Here is a 24,896-nt window from a genome sequence, read left to right on the forward strand (position 1 = left end):
TGGTGAAATGCATTAATCTATTTGAAAACATCGTTAAATTTCGCTTGATAAGTTATATCGTTTGCTTTTCTTTGAAAATACGCTCGATATCGGATTTCTCTGCAGTTATTTCTCGTCCCTCTTTCCTACATCACTGCCCATCAGATACATCTGTGTCCCGCTCCAGTCGCACTGAGAAAACAGGACTTTTATTTTGAAAGGAACTCCAGCGCTGGAGCCTCCTGGAGGGGAGGAGAGGGGGGTCATTTCCTGAGAGTTATTTACTTTGAGCCAGATGATTAGTTTTTTGGAAAGGATGGGCTGTAACATTGAATCAATTACTGGTCGCTGTAGCTCAAGCGCATTGTGAGCGCGGCCGTGGACGCAGACGGAGGGGCGCACATATGCTAGCTCTCACTGTGAAGGATCGTGGCCATTGGATTACTACCACTGCAACACAATTGAGTAGAGCCTTAACTGAGCCGAACAGAGCGCTTTTATGCTCCTGATTTCATTCTATTGGGATTTATAATCAAGACACATAATCCAATCGGAATTTAAGAGGTTTGTATTTAAAACAAATTAGCAAATATTATTTGTTTTTGCAAAATTTATTTTATCAATACGCCTATTAATTGAGATAATTTCAAATGTGCAAAAATGAAAAGGTTATCCAACTGCACAGCTTTTAGGCTAGTTAAATTTTTCCTCCTTAGTGAATAATCACGAAATAGCCTAGCTTCTTATTAGGATGGCACCATATTGTGAAAACCTTTACCGAGAAGAAATTATTAATCTGACCGGATCCATCCATCACACTTTGGGGGCTTTCATTACGAGGAAACGTTTCACCAAACTTCATGAAACTTTGAAGATGCATTAGCTTGCAGGCTATGGGTTATGCATAATGCATTATGATTTGAACGGGATTCAGTTTTCCATGAAACATATGGTCTCACCTCCGGATGCCTAACGGAGAGATATCGCTGACTCCGCTGGATAAAAGCGCTCAATTTCGGCCTCACAGCTGGAGGTGTCACCTCTAGGTTTGAGGGTCCATTGTGGGATGCTGCTGCCTGCCTTGCCATCTAATGGAAAACACATTGGAAATTGAATTTCAAGTTGTTTTCGTTATTGCGCTTAGAATGTGTGGAATTAAATGGAATATTGTGCCTAGCGATTTGCTTGCTGAGATTGGACGCAGGCTGTAGCCGAAGGGAATTCAACAGTAGACATAAGGGTCTTTTCTGTTTGACCCACTAAAAAAAGTATAGTAGCCTATAGAGTGGACCCCATTCTTGGTTGGATGTAATTTCAGTGCACCAGACAACAAAATGCAAATAGCCTACATTTGCCACCAATACAATTATTCATAATTAGCCTACAATTTAATGATGGCTAATATAATATGCACAAAATATGTATGCATATGTGTTAAGATTGCAATAGAATAGAGTTGCGCGCTGCACGAATGTAACGGTCAAGTTAGATACAACTTTTAAAGTTTTCCATCAGTGAAACTCACTGCCTTGGACATTTTTTTGTTTGCTTGCCCCAATGCCCCTACCATCCTGCTATCTTTAGACATCTCTCTGCTATATTCTCATGGAAATCAATTCTGCACATGGGGGATTGAATTTAACAGTTTAAGTGTCTGTGGAGGACAGTGAGTTGAACAACCCTCTCTCAGCTGTTGCTCCAAAGTGTCAAGCCCAGCAGAAAGGAGCTTTTGGCAGGCTGCACATTTGCTGGGACTGTAGTGTTTGGTGTGGGCGAGAAAAGGACGGGAAGCCTGACAAGCCCTACATTTGCACACCCGGCTGGAATACAAAATCCCTTACCCCAAAGGAGCCAGTTGAAACAACGATATGCGCAAACGTGTCAAAGTGTATTAGTCAGGATTCCCACGCGAATGTTTGTCATACAGACTTCTCTTCAGAGAGGGGTCTCTTCATTATAGTCCCTCTCTAACCCTGGGTTTGGTTTGCCAGGGATAATTAGCCTGTCCCGGATGAGATAGAGCAGACTACCACATATGACTCACTTAGGCCTACACTGTTAAAAGTAGCAGCAAACTGTTTTGAGACAATAGGGATTTTGATTATGGATTAAAATAATGTATTTTAATCGAGCCAATTGGAGATTAGAATTATAAGATAATTTAACATAATTATTTTATAGTCACTAATTACGTTTAAACTAATTGTTTCTATTGAATAGATTAGAGTAAAACTGGTAGGTACATAAACGTTTTTAAAGCTTTCAGAGTTGCGTCTCTCTCCGCTCATGCGTTTATGGAATCCAGGGTCCGAACACAGGGTCCCGCGCACCAGACAGAGTGATAACACTCGGACCAGGGGAATGTCTGTTGACCACAGACCCATGACAGAAAGCACAATTAAACTTGGATGGATGAGTTCTTTAACAGCGTAAAAAGTTAGTTGGGTCGAGTTGCTTGGTATGCAAGCGTATGGTAACCATGTCTAGATTTTCAGTTGCAGTGAATAAGTCAAGATGCAAACATATTTATTATCTGAAAGATCATAATCAATCCTGGAATTCTGTTTGGATTCTACTTGAAAGCGTTTGTAGTGCTTATCATTTGTGTTGATTGATGCTGCTAGATTACAATACTAAAAAAGTAAATTAAACTGAAAATAGAGAAGGCCAAATTAAAATAAATCTAAGCAACAAGAAGAGAAAGACTGCACAATTTCTATAGATCTATAGGCTTATACAGTAGCCTAATACAGTTGGCAAGTTTGTAGCCTAGGCCTGTACTTGCCATTGCCACAGAAATAGGCTATTCCATTTCCGGCGACATGACAAACAACAATGTAACTTTCCTGCTGGAGAAAGAAGTTACAGACCGCAGATGACTGCTTGATGCAGGCAAAACGTGAACGATGTCGCCCCCTAGCGACTTCAGTGCCTGAATTGAATTCCAGCTCCTCTAGGCAAAGAATTGACGTTGGCGCCACTATGCTGATTCAACCATGTCCAACGTTTTTATAAACGTCTTCTGAGACCAAACCAGTGCAATCACCACCCCTGCTCATCAAGATGACTCAATGTGCGCTTTACAAGACCTGGTGTGCCACAATAGGCTACAGTTGGAGACAGGAGAAAGCCAGTCAGTTTTACTGCTGTGCTGGAGCAGTAAAAGTCCCTCTATTGATTTTAATTGATTAAATTGTAATGTTTTCCAAAAGGCTTAGGTAGTGGAGACAGGGGTATCTTCCCCCATAAATCAACACATTTTCACTTAACCTAGACAGATACTGGTGTTGTTTTTGCAACATCTGGTGGAACCATGTCTGACGTGCAAGTATTTCAACTCTTCCAGCAGAATTAACCATCCGTGACCATGGATGAAATGAAGACATGTCTCATCATTGTGTTTGTCTTGTTTGGGTTGTTGTCAGGTAAGAAACTCATTTAAATAAGTAAAATCGTTTCTTGGTTCTTATCACCTGATCATAATCTGCGTGCGCACATAACTTGCCTTTTCCTTCCGACATCACGGTTAAATAAACAAACCTGTCCAATGTTTTGTATTGATAACACTATGGACATTCAGTGAACTGTTGTTTTTTCTATTAGTTACCCGCGGGCTGGCCCCACCGACCATTGTATCAACTGAAGATGAGTTTGTTCTCGAGCCGCTCTCCGTGTTCAACATCAGCTGCACCGGTAAAAGGAACGTTGCTTGGGTCGAGCCCCTACCAGATGACACATTTGTTTTGCCTGGATATTACACGGCCACGCTCTTCATCTACAACGCTTCTGTGACACACACCGGAATTTACACCTGCAAATATCAAGACAAAGAGGGCGATGAAGAGGAGGATGGCGTTGACAATGATGCTTTCATATACGTTTTCGTCCCAGGTAAATATGGTAAAATTGTTTGTCATATCCATACTCTGTTATTCTATTCTATTAATTCCCATATTCATAGCTTTTTGACCAAACAACCCTGTTCTTGCCATGTTGCTCAGATCCTGAGATTCCATTTGTGCCTGAGGAGCCAGATAGCTTGCTAGTTCCAGTCTATCCCAATGGAACCATCATCCCCTGCAGGGTGTCAGACCCTCACTCCCTGGTCGTCCTAAAGAGTGCTCCCAGTGGAGTAGAGGTGGACGCAGTTTATGAGAACAAGATCGGCTTCATTGGCAACCTGGATGCTGGATTGTACATCTGTGAGACCACCGTGAATGGCGTGACAATGACCAGTGACACCTACACTGTGGAGGCCAACAAACGTAAGGAGTCCAGATGTTCATGATTTGTTTGATGACAAATGGCTCTGCTGCTTAGTTTTAATATCACTTTGGTTAAAAAAGCTGTCATCGTTTTTTTCATGCCTTAGAGCAACAGATAAGTGATTGAATAAGCATTAGGCCCAGAAAGGGGATGATATTGAGGCCAGCTATTAACACCCTGGGCTTGTTTACTACTGAGAGTGTGTGTGTGTGTGTGTGTGTGTGTGTGTGTGTGTGTGTGAGAGATGAGGTGGTCTCACTGCATGAGAGAGATGACATCATGTCATTAGTACCGGGGGAGATGACTTCACAGGGTTGTAGTCAGACACTGAGGATGTGATGGCATCAGCCTGCAGTGAAGTCAGAGAGGGGGATGACCATGCAGAGGCCTGTAGATTACCATATTGTCCCTGTTGACCGTATTGCTCCTCCCTACCCTGGTGGTCTGTACAGAGATGGAGAACGTCCATGTGGAGGTGAAGGCCAGCGAAGAGGCAGTGAGACTGGGGGAACCCTTCAACATCACCTGTGTTGCCCCTCCAGGACTGCCCTACCAGCAGCAGTGGCTCCACCCCAGGAAACAGGCAAGGCCTCACCCCCCATAGCCGCGCGAAGTAGGGGTGCTGCAGCACACCCTGTAAAATCAGAATAAAAAAAAGATTTAGTGCGGGCAAAAAGATTTGTTCAAATCCCCCCTTTTTCCCTCAGAACAGCCTCAATTAGAGAAAATGCAATAACAGAAAAAAAGGGAAAGATTTTCTGTGTAAAATTTCCAAATCTGTTTGACTGGTTGTAAGGAAATAAAAGCTGTGAAAATGACCCAACACGTTTCTGATAAGATTTCAGTTTGGCTTGGATGCATATTTTATGTGGTTGAAATACTATCAGCTTTTGTGATGCTGATAAAGATAGCACCTCTACAGACGGTATCTAACTGCACATTCGTATTCTCTCAAGATGCTGAAATAAATCAAGAATATTTCTACACTCCTGTTCTAGAGTCACAATTTTGCCTACATTTGGTGTATCATTTTCCAGCAAGAAATGCTTAATTCTGCAGGAGTTAATATTTAGTCTATGTGAGAGGTTATAGACTTTCAGTTTTCATTTAACCCATCTGAACAGTAGGCTACAGTTCCCTTGACGTGCCATAGGCCTATTTGAAGTCCCCGTCTTGTGACTGTCGAATTTGTGTAGCACCTCACAATCATTACACATAACATTGCCAGCACTGCTATCATCCTCTTTTACCACTTCACCAAATCTTTCCCAAACTTTTCTGACACTCCCTTTTCTTTATTTTCAACTCTCCACTTCACAGCTTTTCGCTTCTTGAATAAACCTCAGACATGATCCTATTTGCCTGCTTAGATCGATGTTAACCTTTTCTGCCCGTTCCCAAAAGCATTTGGCGATTGGCATGTAGGCTACAGTGGCTTGCGAAAGTATTCACCCCCCTTGGCATTTTTCCTATTTTGTTACCTTACCTGGAATTAAAATGGATTTTTGGTGGGTTTGTATCATTTGATTTACACAACATGCCTACCATTTTGAAGATGCAAAATATTTTTTTGGGTGAAACAAAAAAAAACAGAACACTTGAGCATGCATAACTATTCACCCCCCCAAAGTCAATACTTTGTAGAGCCACCTTTTGCAGCAATTACAGCTGCAAGTCTCTTGGGGTATGTCTCTATAAGCTTGGCACATCTAGCCACTAGGATTTTTGCCCATTCTTCAAGGCAAAATTGCTCCAGCTCCTACAAGTTGGATGGGTTCCGCTGGTGTACAGCAATCTTTAAATCATACCACAGATTCTCAATTGGATTGAGGTCTGGGCTTTGACTAGGCCATTCCAAGACATTTAAATGTTTCCCCTTAAACAACTCATGTTACTTTAGCAGTATGCTTAGGGTCATTGTCCTGCTGGAAGGTGAACCTCCGTCCCAGTCTCAAATCTCTGGAAGACTGAAACAGGTTTCCCTTAAGAATTTCCCTGTATTTAGCGCCATCCATCATTCCTTCAATTCTGACCAGCTTCCCAGTCCCTGCCAATTAAAAACATCCCCACAGCATGATGCTGCCACTCCCATGCGTCACTGTGGGGGTGGTGTTCTCGGGGTGATGAGAGGTGTTGGGTTTGCGCCAGACATAGCTCAATTTTTGTCTCATCTGACCAGAGTACCTTCTTCCATATGTTTGGGGAGTCTCCCACATGCCTTTTGGCGAACACCAAACGTGTTTGCTTATTTTTCTCTTCAAGCAATGGCTTTTTTCTGGCCACTCTTCCGTAAAGCCCAGCTCTGTCGATTGTACGGCTTAAAGTGGTCCTATGGACAGATACTCCAATCTCCGCTGTGGAGCTTTGCAGCTCCTTCAGGGTTATCTTTGGTCTCTTTGTTGCCTCTCTGATTAATGTCCTCCTTACCTGGTCTGTGAGGTTTGGTGGGCGGCCCTCTCTTGGCAGGTTTGTTGTGGTGCCATATTCTTTCAATTTTTTAAACGTTTCTGATATTTGTTTATAACCCAACCCTGATCTGTACTTCTCCACAACTTTGTCCCTGACCTGTTTGGAGAGGTCCTTGGTCTTCATGGTGCCGGTTGCTTGGTGGTGCCCCTTGCTTAGTGGTGTTGCAGACTCTGGGGCCTTTCAGAAAAGGTGTATATATACTGAGATCATGTGACAGATCATGTGACACTTAGATTGCACACAGGTGGACTTTATTTAACTAATTATGTGACTTCTGAAGGTAATTGGTTGCACCAGATCTTATTTAGGGGCTTCATAGCAAAGGGGGTGAATACAAATGCACGCACCACTTTTCTGTTATTTATTTTTGAGATATTTTTGAAACAAGTTATTTTTTTCATTTCACTTCACCAATTTGGACTATTTTGTGTATGTCCATTACATGAAATCCAAATAAAAATCCATTTAAATTACAGGTTGTAATGCAGCAAAATAGGATAAACGCCAAGGGGGATGAAAACTTTTGCAAGGCACTGTATTTGGCACAAATACAGTCAGGCCCTAAAGTTTAGGCTTATGCACTAATGCCAAATAGCCTAAAATAATGAAAGAAAAACCTGAATGTAGCCTATAGATATAAATTGCACAAGAATGATACATTTATGGATTTTTTAAAAGTATTGTTTTCTCTTTATTCAAACCCGCCCGCCTGCAACCCACCCACCCTTCATCCACACAATATTGAATTACCCTAAACCCGCCTGCCCTGCGGATATAACCATGGGGATTATGAGTCAACCAGCGCATCACTAATACGCACCACCTCCTCGTAACCCCAGTGAACTTAGGATGTGTGTGGATGTGTTGGACCATTGAGTGTGTGTTAGGTTCATGTTATGTTTATGTGAGATAATGAGAGTGTGTCCATTCATGTGTATAGTCATGCATAATTTAGTTAATTTAAGTTTGTGTGCCAGTGTAAATGATAGTGGATATATATTTTGTCTGAAGTGATAGTCTGTGTGTGTGTGTGCACCTATGACTTTGTGTGCACTGTTCAGTAATCCCCACAGCGCATTGTGACCGAGCGGCTGTTTTAGTGATGGGATTCCTAAGCCCTTTTCCAGAGACAGTTAGGGTAAGAAGAGCGCCGGACTCCTGACTCCTGGCTTTGGTCTCAGCTGCAATTACAGGCATTTAAAGGCCCTGGGGTCCTGATTTGTCTCCTGTGGACCAGCAAGTGTTTTCACCATCAGCTTACAGACCGATAGAGAGGCATACTGCTCCGACATACAGAATTAAACACTAAACCTGTAAAAAGGTGGAGAAAAGCATAGAGACAAGATATATTATTTCATAGAGATGGGTATAGACGGTGTGTATGTGTATGCATGTGTGTGTGTGTGTGTCTATGGTGTATTTCATCTCCCTTCATCTTTTTCCTCTATGTAGGCTGTGGATGCAGTCCAGATGAAGCAGACTCTGCCTGATAGAGTGGTATACACCCTCAGTATCCCAGCAGCCACCTCTCAGGATAGTGGGGTGTATGAGTGCTCCATCACCAACAACTTCAGTGGCGAGATCAGAGCCAACAGGGTGGCTGTCACTGTCTTCGGTACACTTTCACCTCCTTATGGCCAATCAAAAACTCATTTTGAGAACATACACTACCGGTTAAAAGTTTTAGAACACCAACTCATTCAAGAGTTTTTCTTTATTTTGACTATTTTCTACATTGTAGAATAATAGTGAAGACATGAAATAACACATATGGAATCATGTAGTAACCAAAAAAGTGTTAAACAAATCAAAAAATATTTTATATTTGAGATTCTTCAAATAGCCACCCTTTGCCTTGATGACAGCTTTGCACACTCTTGGCATTCTCTCAACCAGCTTCACCTGAAGGAGTTCCCACATATGCTGAGCACTTGTTGGCTGCTTTTCCTTCACTCTGCGGTTCGACTCATCCCAAACCATCTCAATTTGGTTGAGGTCGGATGCAGCACTCCATCACTCTCCTTCTTGGTAAAATAGCGCTTACACAACCTGGAGGTGTGTTGGGTCATTGTCCTGTTGAAAAACAAATGATAGTCCCACTAAGCCCAAACCAGATGGGATGGCATATCGCTGCAGAATGCTGTGGTAGCCATGCTGGTTAAGTGTGCCTTGAATTCTAAATAAATCACAGACAGTGTCACCAGCAAAGCACCCGCACACCATAACACCTCCTCCTCCATGCTTTACTGTGGGAAATACACATGCAGAGATCATCCGTTCACCCACACTGCGTCTCACAAAGACACGGCGGTTGGAACCAAAAATCTCCAATTTGGACTCCAGACCAAAGGACACATTTCCACCAGTTTAATGTCCATTGCTCGTGTTTCTTGGCCCAAGCAGGACTCTTCTTATTATTGGTGTCCTTTAGTAGTGGTTTCTTTGCAGCAATTTGACCGTGAAGGCCTGATTCACGCAGTCTCCTCTGAACAGTTGATGGTAACTCTAATGAACTTCAGCAGAGGTAACGCTGGGTCTTCCTTTCCTGTGGCGGTCCTCATGAGAGCCAGTTTCATCACAGCGCTTGATGGTTTTTGCAACTGTACTTGAAGAAACTTTCAAAGTTCTTGAAATGTTCCATATTGACTGACCTTCATATCTTAAAGTAATGATGGACTGTCTTTTCTCTATGCTTATGTGAGCTGTTCTTGACATAATATGGACTTGGTCTTTTACCAAAAAGGGCTATCTTCTGTATACCCCCCCTAACTGATTGGCTCAAACACATTAAGAAAGAAAGAAATTCCACAAATTAACTTTTAACAAGGCACACCTGTTAATTGAAATGCATTCCAGGTGACTACCTCATGATGCTTGTTGAGAGAATGCCAAGAGTGTGCAAAGCTGTCAAGGCAAAGGGTGGCTATTTGAAGAATCTCAAATATAAAATATATTTTGATTTGTTTAACACTTTTCTGGTTACTACATGATTCCAAATGTGTTATTTCATAGTTTTGATGTCTTCACTATTATTCTACAATGTTGAAAATAGTAAAAATAAAGAAAAACCCTTGAATGAGTAGGTGTTCTAAGACTTCTGACCGGTAGTGTATGTGCAATATCTATTACCAGTCAAACCATGCATTGTAGACATTTTCTCTCAAGACATTGCCTATCCTTCAACAGCATTCATCTTTACTACCAATACCACTTAGTTGTAGATGTATTAAACATAAATGACTTGGGATCCATTTGATACTTCTTGGATTAAGTCTTTAAAAGTAGTCTCCTTGAATTCACATAAAGGCGTAGAGTTAATTCATCCTGCCTGTCAGTGTCAGTATGACGTGCTAGAGGGAACGGCTGCTTTATGGGAGGGCTTCAACAGCCCCAATGCTTTATGGGTTTGCTTCAACAGATGTGTGCCAGAATTTCATTGATCTTTTTCTGTTTCTCATCCTTCCTTCTGTGTCCCAACTCTATCACTCTCTCTTTCTTCTTTCTCTTTCTCTTCATCACTATACCTCTCCCTCTGCTCCCCTCGCTTTTCCACCCTTCTCTTTGTAGAGGAGAACTCCTTTGTGACGTTGGACCACAGTGGGATTGGAGTGGTGGAGTTTGTCAGTATGATGGAGGAGACAGAGTTCACCATCAATATTGCAGCCTTCCCTGCCCCTAAAGTCACCTGGATGAAAGACGGTATCGCCATCACTGAGAACAGCTACTTCCTCACCAAGACCAGCCATCTGGAGGGCAACCAGTAAGATCATAACATCTGTTTATAGCAAAGCTGTTTTTTTTGCGTGGCTTTGGCTCTGTATGGTGTGTGCTGAACTGAGCTAAGTGGTTCTCTGCCCATCTTTCAGGTATCAGAGCACTCTGACTCTTCGGCAGCCACTAGAGGAGGACAGTGGTAACTACACCATTATGGTCCTCAGCAGCCCTCACACTGCCCAGTTCTCTTTCACCCTCAAAGTGAAAGGTGAGTAAAACCTCAAACCAAGTGAAAATGCGTGTGAACATGCATTTATGTTTCTATGTGTTCAAATGTGTTAGGAATTGTGAATGTGTCAGTGTGCGTGTTTTATCTCAGGATCATCCTAAATTTGACCATATGTCTGCCTGTGTGTGCCTTCCAGCCTCAGGCCCAGTACTGTTCCAGCCAGCCTCAGCCCCGGTGCTGTTCCCCCAGAGAGAGGAGATGGTTGTTCCCCTCCACACCCCCTTCACGCTGACATGCAGGGGCGAGGCCGAGCTGGCCTGGGACATGCCCGTCTACCAATCAGAGCAGACCGATGAGGACAACAGCGGCCTGTTCGTCACGACAGTTACCGTAGAGAATGCCACTGCGGCCCACACTGGCTTCTACACCTGCTTCTACAACGGAGGGAACTCCACTGAGGAGGGAGAGGACAGCAGCATCTACATATATGTGCCAGGTATAGGGAAGACAGCACTGTGGTGTTGGAGTTAAATCTATGGAAGAAGTTTGAATAATTAGAAACTTACTATGCCCTCTTCTCACCCCCTCAGATCCAGAGGTGCCCTTCGTCCCCTCTCTGGTGCCCTTTGGCAACCACGTCCTGAATGGTCACGATGAGATGGAGATCCAGTGTCGCGTGTCGGACCCCAGTGCCAATGTGACCCTGGTCAACACTGATACCCAGCAGGCCGTGCCCATGATGGTCTACGACAGCAAGAGGGGAGCCGTGGGCTTCTTCAGCGCAGGAACCTACGTCTGCAAGGCCCTCATCAATGGAGAGGAGCATCTCAGTGAGGAGTACATCGTCCATGGCTGGGCAGGGGGGTTAGAGCTGCATGTGGAGCTGAAGGCTCAGAAGACTGCCCTCTTGGTGGGAGACACCATCACTGTCTCCTGTGTGGCCCGGGGGTCTGAGATACTGGAAGACCACTGGAAGTACCCTGGAAAACTGGTAAACAACAGCACATACTGTATATACTGTAGTTATTACTCTCTTCTTGGAGAGCACATTAATTGATTCATTTAAAAATGCATTTGTTTGTTTGATTAAAATGGGTCTAACTTGTGTGTGTGTCCTGTGTGTGTGTCAGGCGAACCGTGGCTTGAAGTCGGTGCGTGAGAATAAGAGGGACCAGGAGATCCAGTACATCATGACTGTCCCCCAGGCCTCAGCCAAAGACAGCGGCATCTACGCCTGCTCCATCACTGACATCATCAGCAATGAGAGCCAGACCAAGGAGCTGGCCATCACTGTCTATGGTACGTTTGTGTCACTGTTTATTAACTTAGTAACAAGGCAATAATCTTGGTTTATCATCTTGCTTGAACTGGTAGATTGTTCTAACTAGCTGTGACCTGTACATATTTTATTAATGGTTCTCTCTCCATTTTCTGTCCTGACAGAGAGCCCATTTGTGTCGCTGCACCCTGCATTTAGTTCTCAGGAGTCAGCAGAGCTGGATGAGAGCAGAGAGTTCCGGGCCGACATTGACTCCTTCCCCAGCGCCCAGCTCACATGGCTCAAAGATGGCCTCCCCCTCAACTACGTGGCGGCTGAGATAACCACCAGCCTCCAGCAGCTCAACGAGACCAGGTGAGACTTCCTCTGACATGACTCAACACTGACTGAAGAGATAGGATATACCACTGTCCTGCACACTAAACTCTGTGGCTTATAACAGGTTCCCAGTTCACCTAGGATGTTCAGATGTCTATTATTAAGGTCTGGTGTTGTGAGATGTTAGAGTGGAACTAGTCTCTCGTGACAGACTTAACAGCGAGCACATGAGATTAGAGTGTAACCATACATGGTGTTTTGTCTCTGTAGGTACCAGAGTGTTCTGACCCTGATCCGGGCCAAGGAGGAGGACAGTGGGAACTACACCATCAGAGTGCAGAACGGGAACCACACCCACAGCCACAGCTTCAGCCTGCAGGTCAAAGGTGAGGCAGAGGAATGCTCCAACCCCTCAATTTGCATTTACCTTTATCTCACTGACACCAGTGGTCCCATACTCCCATAACTTTCGGACCCTCTCTCTTTGACCCCCTTTCTCTGTTTCTCTTTTTTCTCTCTCTCTTCCTCTCTTCCTCTCTCTGTATTGTGGTCTGAGCCCCTGTTCTCTCTCTGTCTGTGTCCAGTACCCGCAGTCATCGTGGACCTGATGGACGTCCACCATGGCTCAGACTCAGGCCAGTCTGTAGTGTGTATCGCTGGAGGCATGCCCACTCCTGAGGTGGAGTGGTTCATCTGCAAGAACATAAAACAGTAAGGATACCCTCTCACAACCCCACCTTCTTCCTTTTCATCTCTCCATTCTCTCTCTTTCACTCCGACAATAGCCAGTTTTCTTCCTTAAAATTCACATACACCTACTACTGTACATTGTTCACCTCTACCTGGCCACTTCATATGCTGCTATGCCCAATGTGACAATGTAATGGTAAAAGGTCTTTACACTTTCTTCCTACCCTGTCCAGCTGTGCCAACGACTCGTCTCAGTGGGTGCCCCTGCCTACCAACGACACAGATGTCACTGTGGAAGCACATTTTGATCAGGACAACCAGCTGAAGAGCCAGCTGATCTTCGTGCATCTTGAGAACACTCTGGCCGTCCGCTGCCTGGCCAGGAACGAGATGGCCGTCGTCAGCAGGGAGGTCAAGCTGGTGTCACAAGGTGAGACATACACTCACAAAGTCACACTTACACACCTCCTCTCTCAGTTACAGTGCCTATAGAAAGTCTACACCCGATTAACTTTTTTTCACATTCTTCTGCGTTACAATGTAGGATTGAAATGGATTTAATTGTAAAAAAATGACATGTATCTACACAGAATACTCCATGTCAAAGTGAAAAGAAAATACTACACATTTTTACACATTAATACAAATTAAATAACTAAAATAGTTGTTGCATAAGTAGTCACCCCCTTTGTTTAGGCAAGCCTAAATTAGTTCAGAGGTAAAACTTGGCTTAACAAATCACATAAGTTATATGGACTCACTGTGTGAAATAATAAAGGTTGACATGTTGTTGTAATGACTACACCTTCCTCTGTCTCCCATACATATAACATCTGTAAGGTCCCTCAGTCAAGTATTGAATTTCAAGCAGAGATTCAACTATAAATACTAGGGAGCTTTTCGAAAGCCTCATAAAGAAGGGCAGTGATCGTTAGATGGGTAAAAATAACAAATCAGACTTTGAATATCTCTTTAAGCATGGTCAAGTTAATAATAATTCTGTGGATGATGTATTAAACCACCCAGATACATCAAAGATGCAGTCGTCCTTCTGAACTGAGCTGGAGGACAGGAAGGAAACTGCTTAGGGATGTCACCATGAGGCCATTGGTGATTTTAAATTAGCTACAGAATTCAATGGCTGTAATGGATGAAGGATGGATCAACAACATTGTAGTGACTCCACAATAATGACCTAAATGACAGAGTGAAAAGAAGAATACAAATATACAGAATACAAATATTCCAAAACGTGCATATGTATGCAACAGGGCACTGAAGTAATACTGCAAAAAAACACTGAAAGGAATAAACTTTTTGGCCTAAATGCAAAGCCTTATGTTTGGGGCAAATCCAACACAACACATCACTGAGTAACTGCCTCCTTGTTTTCAAGCATGGTGGTGGCTGCATCATGGTATGGATATGCTTGACATCGGCAAAGACTGGGAAGTTTTTCAGGATGAAAAGAGACGGGATGGAGCTAAGCACAGGCAAAATCCTAGAGGAAACCTGGTTCAGTCTGCTTTCCACGAGACACTGAGAGAGGAATTCACCTTTCAGTAGGACAATAACCTACAACACAAAGCAAAATCTACACTTGAGTTGCTTACCAAGAAGACAGTGAAGTGGCCAAGTTACCGTTTTGACTTAAATCTGCTTGAAAATCTATGGCAAGACTTGAAAATTGCTGTCTAGCCATGATCCCCAACACCTTGACAGAGCTTGAAGAATTTTGAAAATAATAATGGACAATACAGGTGTGCAAAGCACTCATGAGACTTACCCAAGGAGACTCGCAGATGTAATCGCTGCCAACAGTGTTTCTAACATGTATTAACTCAGGGGAGTGAATACTTATCTAATCAAGGTATATTAGTGTTTTATTTTTCATTAATCTTTAAAAAATGTTAGAATTTTTCTTCCACTTTGACATTAGAGTATTTTCTGTAGATCGTTGACAAAAAAATGACAATTAAATCCATTTTAATCCCACTTTTTAACATAATAAAAAAGAAATCCAAGGGGGGTGTAGACTTTCTATAGGCACTGTCCAACAGACATGGTTGGCATAGTGTGGTGACTAGATGTACAGTATCTTAGTTTGCCTGCTACAGTATATTTTCTTCCTGCTATAGTCTCCTCTTTTAATAGCTAGTATCTTCCTGTAGTTGCGTCCCTTTGTGACACTTTAAGTGTGATAGGCATTGAAGAGACTGTGCTGGGCTGTCAGTGTTGAGGCAGCTGTCTGGTAAATTGTGTGTGGTGGGGCAAATTGTGTGTGGTGGGGCAGCTGATCACAGACTTTCATTGTGCAGCTGTGTGTTAGCCTGGGATACTTATACTGTGAAAAGTAAAGCCCAGGTAGCTTTGGTCATTTGGCCGCTCCAGCTGTGCCCCAAACCCAACCCCGCCCCACTCCCTAAACCCTTCAGCAGACCTTTTGGTCCTGATAATCCTGAGACCCCACTGGCTTGGTTTATTGGGTGTGAGGCACGATGCTGAACTAAACCATTTAAATAGAGTATTTGGATTGCCATGATGAAGTTCTTTATATTTTACCTCATGTTTTTTTGTTGTTGATAATTCATCAAACTAACATTCCCATATTGACTTACATTGACTTCTCCATGTTGTTTTCTCTCTGTGGCATTCTCCATGTTGTGCTCTCCATATCATGTATGTGTGGTGGTTCTCCTCCTGAACAGGCCCCCACTCTGAGCTGCCTGTAACTGCTGCTGTCTTGGTGCTGCTGGTCATTGTCATCATCTCACTCATTGTCCTGGTCATTATCTGGAAACAGGTACAGCAGATCACCACTTCCCCTCACACACGCACAAACTCGCTCACTCACTCGCCGACTCATTCTCTCATTGACTCATTAAATCACCCACCTACACTTTAACAAGTGTCTTAGAGCAGTGTTTCCCAACTCCGGTCCTCCAGTACCCCCAACAGTACACCTTTTTATTGTAGCCCCGGACAAGCACACCTGATTCAACTTGTCAACTAATTATCAAGCCCTCGATGAGTTCAATCAGGTATGTTTGCCCGGGGATACAACCAAAATGTGTACTGTTGGGGGGACTGGAGGACCAGAGTTGGGAAACACTGCTCTAAAGCCTATGTATGGATCTGTTTATCTATGTCCTCTGTCCTACAGAAGCCTCGCTATGAGATCCGCTGGAGGGTGATAGAGTCAGTGAGCCCTGATGGTCATGAGTACATCTACGTTGACCCCATGCAGCTGCCATATGACTCCAGATGGGAGTTCTCTCGCGATGGGCTCGTACTGGGTGAGAGCCGACTGCACTGCTTCCTCTCTCTGTGGTCTTACTGTGGTCATGTTCTGGTCAGAGTGTCACATCACCGTGGTCGTGTTCTGGTCAGGCTGTGGTCTGGATGTCTCCCTCTGGTCTTTGAAGTGAAGATGTGATAAGGCTATCTGGCCTGGCAGACAGGGGAGGCTGGGACATGGTGCCTGGATTTGGGTTGTGACTCACTGACCAAAGGGAATCTCACTCACTGGGGAACTGGGGAAGTCACAGATGAGAGGGAAGAGGCAGACGTGTGTGTCAAATAAAATCGTATTTTATTTGTCACATGCTTCGTAAACAACAGGTGTAGACTAACAGTGAAATGCTTACTTACGGGTCCTTTTCAAACAATGCAGAGTTAAAGATAAACATAAAATATATAAAATATAAATAGTGACACAAGGAATAAATACAGAGTGAATAACAATAACGAGTGAACATAACATGGCTGTATACAGGGAGTAGTAACGAGTCGATGTGCAGGGTACGAGGTAATTGAGGTAGCTATGTACTGTACATATAGGTAGGGGTCAAGTGACTAGGTAACAGCGTATGTGATGAGTGTGAAAGTGTGTGTGTGTGGCGTCAGTATGCATGTGTGTGCATGTTATGTGTGTGTGTGGGCATATGTACTGTGTGTAGGTATGTGTGTGTTGGAGTGTCAGTGTGAGTATGTGTGAGTTTGTGGGTAGAGTCCAGTGTGTGTGCATAGAGTCAGTGCTTGAGAGTGTGTGTGTGTGTGTTTGCCTGTCTGTCTATGTTTGTGTATTTGTTTACCCTCCATGTTAACTGATCATGTGCCATGTCTGCTGTGTCTGCAGGTCGTGTCCTGGGCTCTGGGGCGTTTGGGAAGGTGGTGGAGGGAACTGCATACGGACTCAGCCGCTCCCAGCCCGTCATGAAGGTGGCTGTGAAGATGCTGAAACGTGAGTTGACCACAGACAGCTGTAGAGTTGACCACAGACAGCTATAGAGTTGACCACAGACAGCTATAGAGTTGACCACAGACATCTATAGAGTTGACCACAGACAGCTATAGAGTTGACCACAGACAGCTATAGAGTTGACCACAGACAGCTATAGAGTTGACCACAGACAGCTATAGAGTTGACCACAGACAGCTAGAGTTGACCACAGACAGCTATATAGTTGACCACAGACAGCTATAGTTGACCACAGACAGCTATAGAGTTGACCACAGACAGCTATAGAGTTGACTATAGACAGCTATACAGACAGCTATAGAGTTGACCACAGACAGCTTACGTTGTGATTGATGAAACAATGGCAGTCATTGATGGATCTTGTTAATGATTAATTGATTGTGTGTGATGGACCGATAGATGCGGTGTGATTGATTGAAGGTTGATTTATTGTTTTTCTGTTTCGCGTTGTAGCCACGGCCCGCTCCAGTGAGAAACAGGCCCTGATGTCAGAGCTGAAGATCATGACTCACCTGGGCCCTCACCTCAACATCGTCAACCTGCTGGGGGCCTGCACCAAGTCAGGTGACTGCACACAAACACACACACACACTTACAGATATACAGTGGTGTAAAGTACTTAAGTAAAACTACTTAAAAGTACTACTTAAGTCGTTTTTTGGGGTATCTGTACTTTACTTTACAATTCATATTTTTGACTACTTTTACTTCACTACATTCCTAAAGACAATAATGTACTTTTTCCTCCATACATTTTCCCTGACACCCAAAAATACTCGTTACAATTTGAATGCTTAGCAGGACTGGAAAATGGTCCAATGCACGCATTTATCAAGAGAACCTCCCATGTCATCCCTACTGCCTCTGATCTGGCAGACTCACTAAGCACAAATGCTTTGTTTGTAAATGATGAGTGTTGGAGTGTGCCCTTGGCTATCTGTAAATTTCAAAAACAAGAAAATGGTGCCGTCTGGTTTGCTTAATATAAGGGATTTTAAATTATTTATACTTTGACATTTACTTTTGATACTTAAGTATATTTAAAACCAAAAACTTTTAGACTTTTACTCAAGTAGTATTTTATTGGGTGACTTTCACTTTTACTTGAGTCATGTTATATTAAGGTATCTTTTCTTTTACTCAAGGATGACAATTGGGTACTTTTTCCACCACTGCAGATATGCACACACTCACACACACACATATGGTTTTGACAGCCAAGACAGGCAGTTGCCATTCCTCTGGGCCGATGGTGGGTGTGGTATTTTAATAGTGTTTTTATGAGTATAAAGGCTTGCCCTCTTGGCGTAGCTTTTAGCCTTTATGAGCCTCTGATAAGTTTAGCCAGCAGACTGACGCTTGTGTCTCTATCACTCTGCTCTGTTCCCATGCAGGCCCCACCTACATCATCACTGAGTACTGCTTCTATGGAGACCTGGTCAATTACCTGCACAAGAACAGAGAGAACTTCCTCAGCCTGCACCCAGAGAAGACCAAGAAAGACCTGGACATCTTTGGCATCAACCCTGCAGATGAGAGCAGCAGGAGGTAAAGAGACATAGGATCAGCTGCAGAAACACACACACACATGGGCGCACACACACACGGACACACACAGGCACGGACACGCACAGGCACGGGCGCGCACACACACATGCACTAGCACGCACGCTTGCACACACACCCCCTATGTCGTGTGTCCCCCTCCTCAGTCCCTGCTCCCCTCTCCCCCACTCAGTCATTCTGTCTCATTGACGCAGCATTCTACTGCAGGCTCTCAGTAACATAACGTAACCCTACCCCAGTCTTCCTCATGGCTGAGGAGGTCGTCTGTCGTCTTCCACTAATCAAATCTGTGTCTGAAGTGGTGCTCGGCTTTCAGCCTAATCACATGACTGTTGTTTGGGTACCTGTTAATGGTCTCTGTCCAGACGAGCATGGGGGAAACACTAGGCCTGCCTGCTCCTCTCTACTCTGCTGATCTGTGTTGACGGATGACTCACAATGACCACATCTCAGAGTGACCACACCATGATTTAATCTCTACCACCCTGACCATCAACCGCACCCTCTGTAGGGGGAACCTCAGGACATACATTGGGTGTCCTTTGAGAATGGTGATTCTAACATGGTTGTTGTTGTCTTTCTACCAACCTCCTCCCTCCCTCCTTCCCTGCAGCTATGTGATCCTGTCCTTTGAGAGTGGTAAAGGGGACTACATGGAGATGAAGCAGGCAGACACCACGCAGTACGTGCCCATGCTGGAGATGAGTGATGCCTCCAAGTATTCCGACATCCAGAGGTCTGAATATGACCACCCACCATCACAGAAGGGTGGTGAGTACACAGTCGGACAGTCTCTCTCTCTCTCTCTCTCTCTCTCTCTCTCTCTCTCTCAGCTTGCGTTGGCTGAAGTGCAGGGTTTTAGTCAGCGCTGGTTGGGTTGGTTGAGGGGTCCAGCCTGTAATTATATAGCAAGGGTAATTGTAGCAGACACATAATAATGCGTATTTCTCCCTTCCATTAGGAAAAGCCAGGTTACAGCGGCCAGTTCTATATTTACATGCACATAAACATACAAACACACACTTTATTCACTCACTCATAGACAGACTGAAGCTTAATGTCTGTATATGTTTGTTTTTCTGATCCAGATAATGAGATGGACAGCCTGCTGTCAGAGGACGGCAACGAGGGCCTCAGCACCACAGACCTGCTCAGCTTTACCTACCAGGTGGCCAGAGGCATGGAGTTCCTGTCCTCTAAGAACGTGAGTGGGACCAAGGGCTGGGAATGAATGGAGATCAGTGGGACATGATATTAGGTCAGTGCAGTGGCTGGGGATAACAGGCCAATGTCATACAATACAATAGCTATTCTGAGACCAAGGTCTCTTTTACAGATGAGCCCTGAATTACATAAATTACATAAAATATAAAATATAAATACAAAATGCAAGCAGAAAGAAAGAAAAACACAGTCATAAAAAAACAAATGCATTCATCAGTAATACGGTCCTCAATCAGCTTTCTGAATTGCCCTAGAGGCACCAAAACATCAGGCTGTACATTTCATCTTGATGTTCTGGTGTTGTTCGGGCAATTTAAAGTATTGATTGGGGACTTATTTGTGGAGGAATGTAACAGTTTTTCTGCATGATTTGTGATGTTTTATTTGTGCTTCCCATGACTGTGTTTTTGTATTTAGGTTGGGTATAATGTGTATATTTATGATTTATGTAGTATATACAGGGCAGATTTGTAAAAGAGACCTAGGTCTCAATATGTCTTCCCTGTTAAAATAAAGGTAAAAATAAACAAAAAACATATCAACTTTAACAACATTTTGAAGATTTCTCCACAAATAAGGTGCAAGAAAACTTAAAGCTGATTTACCTAACTCAGTAGAGACCAAGGGGATGTACAGATGATATCAACTAGAGGTACAGAAATGAGCCTAGGATACCATAGCCATCTTTTAATGGCCTGACTTTGCAACGAAGGAAGGAAGTGATGGTCACATGATTCCATTGGCTTAGCAGAAGCTTGTGCCACTGGCAAGCTTGTTCTGACCTCTATTGGTACACAGCAGGGAGTGGGTCGGTTGCCACGTCAACCCTGCCGTCTGCATGTTCCAGTGGTAACCACGGTAATGATGGCAGGCAGGTTGTGGGCTGCTGTTGTGCTTGATGACAGCTGTGAAAGCCAAGAGGTTGGCTAAATCAGGGGTTCTGTGATAAGCGGCCCTGTGAAGGCTGAGCTCACTGCTCAGGAGACAGGCCAGGTCTTTATATAGAACACCCAGTAGGCTGGAATTACACTGGGTACAAAGAAGCTATAAGCTCCTCATACAGCCTCCTAGTTATTATCCCTGAATATCCCCTGGTCAGGAGTGGTCAGTCAAGGCCGTCTCTTAGGCTGGCCTGTTGATATAAAGCCACCCTGTAAAACATGAGGAGGAAAGAAAGAATTTAAAAAAAGGGAGAACATACAAATGGTTTCTTTGAATTGAGATTCATTAAATGCTGAATGAGTGATTGAATTCATTCTCTGTGTGTCTGTTTTGCGGTGCAGTGTGTGCATCGAGACCTAGCTGCCAGGAATGTCCTGCTCTCTCAGGGGAAGATAGTGAAGATCTGTGACTTTGGCCTGGCCAGAGACATCATGCATGACAACAACTATGTCTCCAAAGGCAGTGTGAGTATTTCTCTAGGACCATACTGGCTGTTTGTGTGCCCTAAGCATAGACATGTATCCTGCTTGTTCATGTTAGCACTCCATTATATTCCACTATTGTAGTGTCCGTTATGTGAGTGCAGTGTATTTGATCCATCTGCTGTGTGTGTTGACCATAGACCTTCCTGCCAGTGAAGTGGATGGCTCCTGAGAGTATCTTTGACAATATGTACACCACTCTCAGTGATGTCTGGTCCTACGGCATCCTCCTCTGGGAGATCTTCTCTCTAGGTGAGGCTCAGCTGACCTCAAATCTGTGACAGAGACACATCTTCAGAAGCATGTTAAGGAGACATCTGACTCCAGATCAGTGTGTTGACAGTGATACTGGTGTTTGCTGGTGTACTGATTGCAGTGTGTTTGTGTTAAAGGTGGCACCCCATACCCAGGGATGGTAGTGGACTCCAGCTTCTACAACAAGATCAAGAGTGGCTACAGGATGGCCAAACCTGAGCACGCCCCCGCTGATGTGTATGTACATATTTTTTATATAATTATACATTTTGTTGTGTGCATTTTGTTGAAACACTTTTTATGCCAAAACACTTTCTAAAACACTAGATCAGATAACATTTTCCCATACGTCATGCAAATACTATGGAATGCTACTACTGCTGTAAATGTCTAACGCACAGTACTAAACTGTGATATACAATGCCATGACATGACTGTTATACCATGGCGTTTCACTCCCTGTACTGTTTGTCCTGTTCTCTCTGTTTAAATAGCGTGTTTTCCCTCCTCCAGGTATGAGATGATGATAAAGTGTTGGAACAGTGAGCCTGAGAAGAGGCCTTCCTTCCTCAGCCTGAGTGAGAGTGTGGCTTCACTGCTGCCCTCCGGCTACAAGAGGGTGGGTGTCTCTACAGTATGACCTCTGACCTAACAGCCTCTATCAGGGTTCCTCACACCTGCTTTCTAATGTCCCTCTGTCTTTCATTCCTGACCCTGACCTCCAACGTTTGGACCTACTCCTCCCTCTTATCGTTTCTTGTCCTTTCTAATCAATCTCATCCCCCTTTTACCTTACCTGACCTATCCTATTTTTACCCAGGAGGGGAGTAAGTGCTTCAACCATCCTCTTTCTCCATCCCTTTCTCACACTTTTCCTAGCCAGTGCGTTCCCCCTAGCCTTGGGGCCTGTTATAGTCCTACAGTACTAACAAAGTGAAGTTAATCTAAAACCAGGCTCACAAACTCCAACCACTTCCCCCAATGCTGCCAGTTGAGTGTGTTTCTGTGGGCTCTGCCAGTTGAGTGTGTTTCTGTGGGCGCTGAGTGCTGTGCATTTCCGTTGTATTAAAGCCCAGCTCTGGCGATGATTAGAGTGCTAATGCTCCAGCTGGTGGTCAGTGGCCAGCCCCAACCACAATAATGACACAGTCAGCAGCAGCAGCAGCCCCAGGTCTCTCCTCCACCTCCCCTCCACCAGCTAGGCTAACCACAATGAGCCTATTAAACAGCACGCCACACATGACACCTCAAACCTCCTCCTCCCCCACTACTCTGCTTTACTGGTCCAGGAGAGTGGAGGAGTTAGCTCCCGTTTTAGCACCTCAGGCTGGGGTTGGCTGGGCTAGGGTGGGGTGGGATGGGAGATCACCACCAGGCTGACTGAGTGAGAACACACACCGCTGACAGCTGGTTCAACTGGTTCAACGGGTTCAACTGATAAATCTGTTTTAGGATTGATTTGTGAGTTGAAGTGATTTATGTTTTGTGATTATGAAGGGGATGCTACTATTTTGGAGGTACTGTATGTGAGGTACCAGAGCAGTAAATAACTCTTGAGTAGTCCAGGCCAAAAGTATTTTCTTTACATGCACAGCACTCTTTTTTTTTTTTACGGTTAGACATATAGCAAAGTTTTCTGCATGGTACTGTAGACAATATGATCCAATGCTCCTATATAGGTTGATGTTCAATGGGCTCTCGCTCTGTTGTGCAGTGCTTCGAGAGGGTAAGCCATGAGTTCCTGAAGAGTGACCATCCAGCAGTGACCAGGGTCCAGGTGGAGGGTGATGATGCCTACATTGGGATCACCTATAAGAATCAGGACAAGTCGAAAGACAGGGAGAGTGGCTTCGACGAGCAGCGCCTCAGCTCTGACAGTGGTTACATTATCCCCCTCCCTGACCTGGACCCTCTGTCTGATGACGAGTACGGCAAGAGGAACCGCCACAGGTAGGCTACCACCTCAATCTCAGACATGTCTATCTTAATTCTCAGATTCTAATATGTGGTATAGGTTGACAACACTGTTTTATACCATAACATGTGGTAGTTCTGTTTACCAAATGCAAACATCCAGCAAACGAGATAGATAACCCTTATATTTAATTAATGGTCTCCTCCTGTATACTATACCCCATCACGCCCATTAACTGTTTAGTAACACTGACCTGTGCCTCTCTGTCCTGTGTAGCTCTCAAACATCTGAGGAGAGTGCCATAGAGACAGGCTCTAGCTTCACGCTGGCCAAGAGAGAAGGAGAGACCCTGGAGGACATCAGCCTGTTGGATGAGATGTTTCTGGGCTCAGAGCTGGTGGAAGACAGCTTCCTGTGAAAGGCCTGGAGAAGCCAAAAGCCTGCTAAAGAGAGGGAGAGAGTGAGGGGGAAAACACACCTGAACACAGACTCTCAGACCACCCAAAGACCCCTCCTCGCCACCCCCTATCTCGACCCCTCCTCATCCTCCGCCCATACACCTCCATTCCTCTCAGGAGGACAGAGCAAAACCACTTCACTGCTTGGACGAGTCTGTGGCCAGATCATGGTACGCCTGCCGTGGGGCTAGAGGGACGAGCAGCATGGATGGATGGATGCTACACTAAAGACTCACCACGACCATGTGGTTACAGAGTCTCTATGGAACATTACAGTGATGGATGGGACTAAGAGCACATGAGGAGAACATGGAGGAAGATTTTTATAGAAATGTATAAAACCTTATTGTAATGGGCATTCCGAACAGCATCATAAGCAAGGACGGATGGAGGGATCAGAATGCATCAGGCGTGAAAATCAAAGACCCAGAATGACGGGCAGTTTATATCAGCCATGCAGAACCACTACAGACATACCCACATCACACCAGTGCCTACACAACAGACGGCTTTACTTCACAACTCACCTACCTGCAGGATATGCACTACAGTATATCTGATGCTGGCACAATCAGTAGCAATACATTGATTTAAAAAAAAAGCACAATACATGTATATGTTTTTGTATGTGACCATATGGCATTTGTTGTCAACAGCTAAATAAGTGCAGCAGTACAAGTATTTTCTTTCAACATTTTATCACGTGTGTGTGTATATATATATATACTACCGTTCAAATGTTTGGGGTCACTTAGAAATGTCCTTGTTTTCTAAAGAAAATGTTAATGTTGTAAATGACTATTGTAGCTGGAAACGGCTGATTTTTAATGGAATATTTACATAGGCGTA

The 24,896-nt window shown here is 44.2% G+C and overlaps 1 protein-coding gene across 2 annotated transcripts; it reads left to right on the plus strand.

Annotated features, from left to right (window-relative positions):
* The first annotated feature begins 312 nt into the window (after positions 1 to 312).
* Positions 313 to 24,822, plus strand: LOC121533963 (platelet-derived growth factor receptor alpha-like). 2 transcript variants are annotated; one of them, XM_041840360.1, is made up of 28 exons: positions 313 to 543; positions 3,326 to 3,404; positions 3,583 to 3,870; positions 3,981 to 4,244; positions 4,698 to 4,828; positions 8,167 to 8,329; positions 10,282 to 10,474; positions 10,581 to 10,696; positions 10,854 to 11,153; positions 11,248 to 11,648; positions 11,788 to 11,956; positions 12,101 to 12,290; positions 12,525 to 12,640; positions 12,839 to 12,965; positions 13,178 to 13,374; positions 15,653 to 15,747; positions 16,108 to 16,240; positions 17,083 to 17,187; positions 17,659 to 17,769; positions 18,600 to 18,753; positions 19,385 to 19,542; positions 19,860 to 19,975; positions 21,279 to 21,401; positions 21,560 to 21,671; positions 21,812 to 21,911; positions 22,188 to 22,293; positions 23,389 to 23,624; positions 23,866 to 24,822. In XM_041840360.1, the coding sequence occupies exons 2-28, from the start codon at positions 3,347 to 3,349 to the stop codon at positions 24,005 to 24,007; spliced, it is 4,404 nt and encodes a 1,467-aa protein (XP_041696294.1). In that variant the 5' UTR covers positions 313 to 543; positions 3,326 to 3,346; the 3' UTR covers positions 24,008 to 24,822. The 2 variants fall into 2 exon arrangements, with proteins under 2 accessions (XP_041696294.1, XP_045061527.1); XM_045205592.1 differs by having other exon boundaries at positions 3,329 to 3,404.
* Positions 24,823 to 24,896: the final 74 nt, after the last annotated feature.

This window comes from Coregonus clupeaformis, chromosome 20 (assembly GCF_020615455.1).
Source record: "Coregonus clupeaformis isolate EN_2021a chromosome 20, ASM2061545v1, whole genome shotgun sequence".
Classification (NCBI taxonomy): domain Eukaryota; kingdom Metazoa; phylum Chordata; class Actinopteri; order Salmoniformes; family Salmonidae; genus Coregonus; species Coregonus clupeaformis.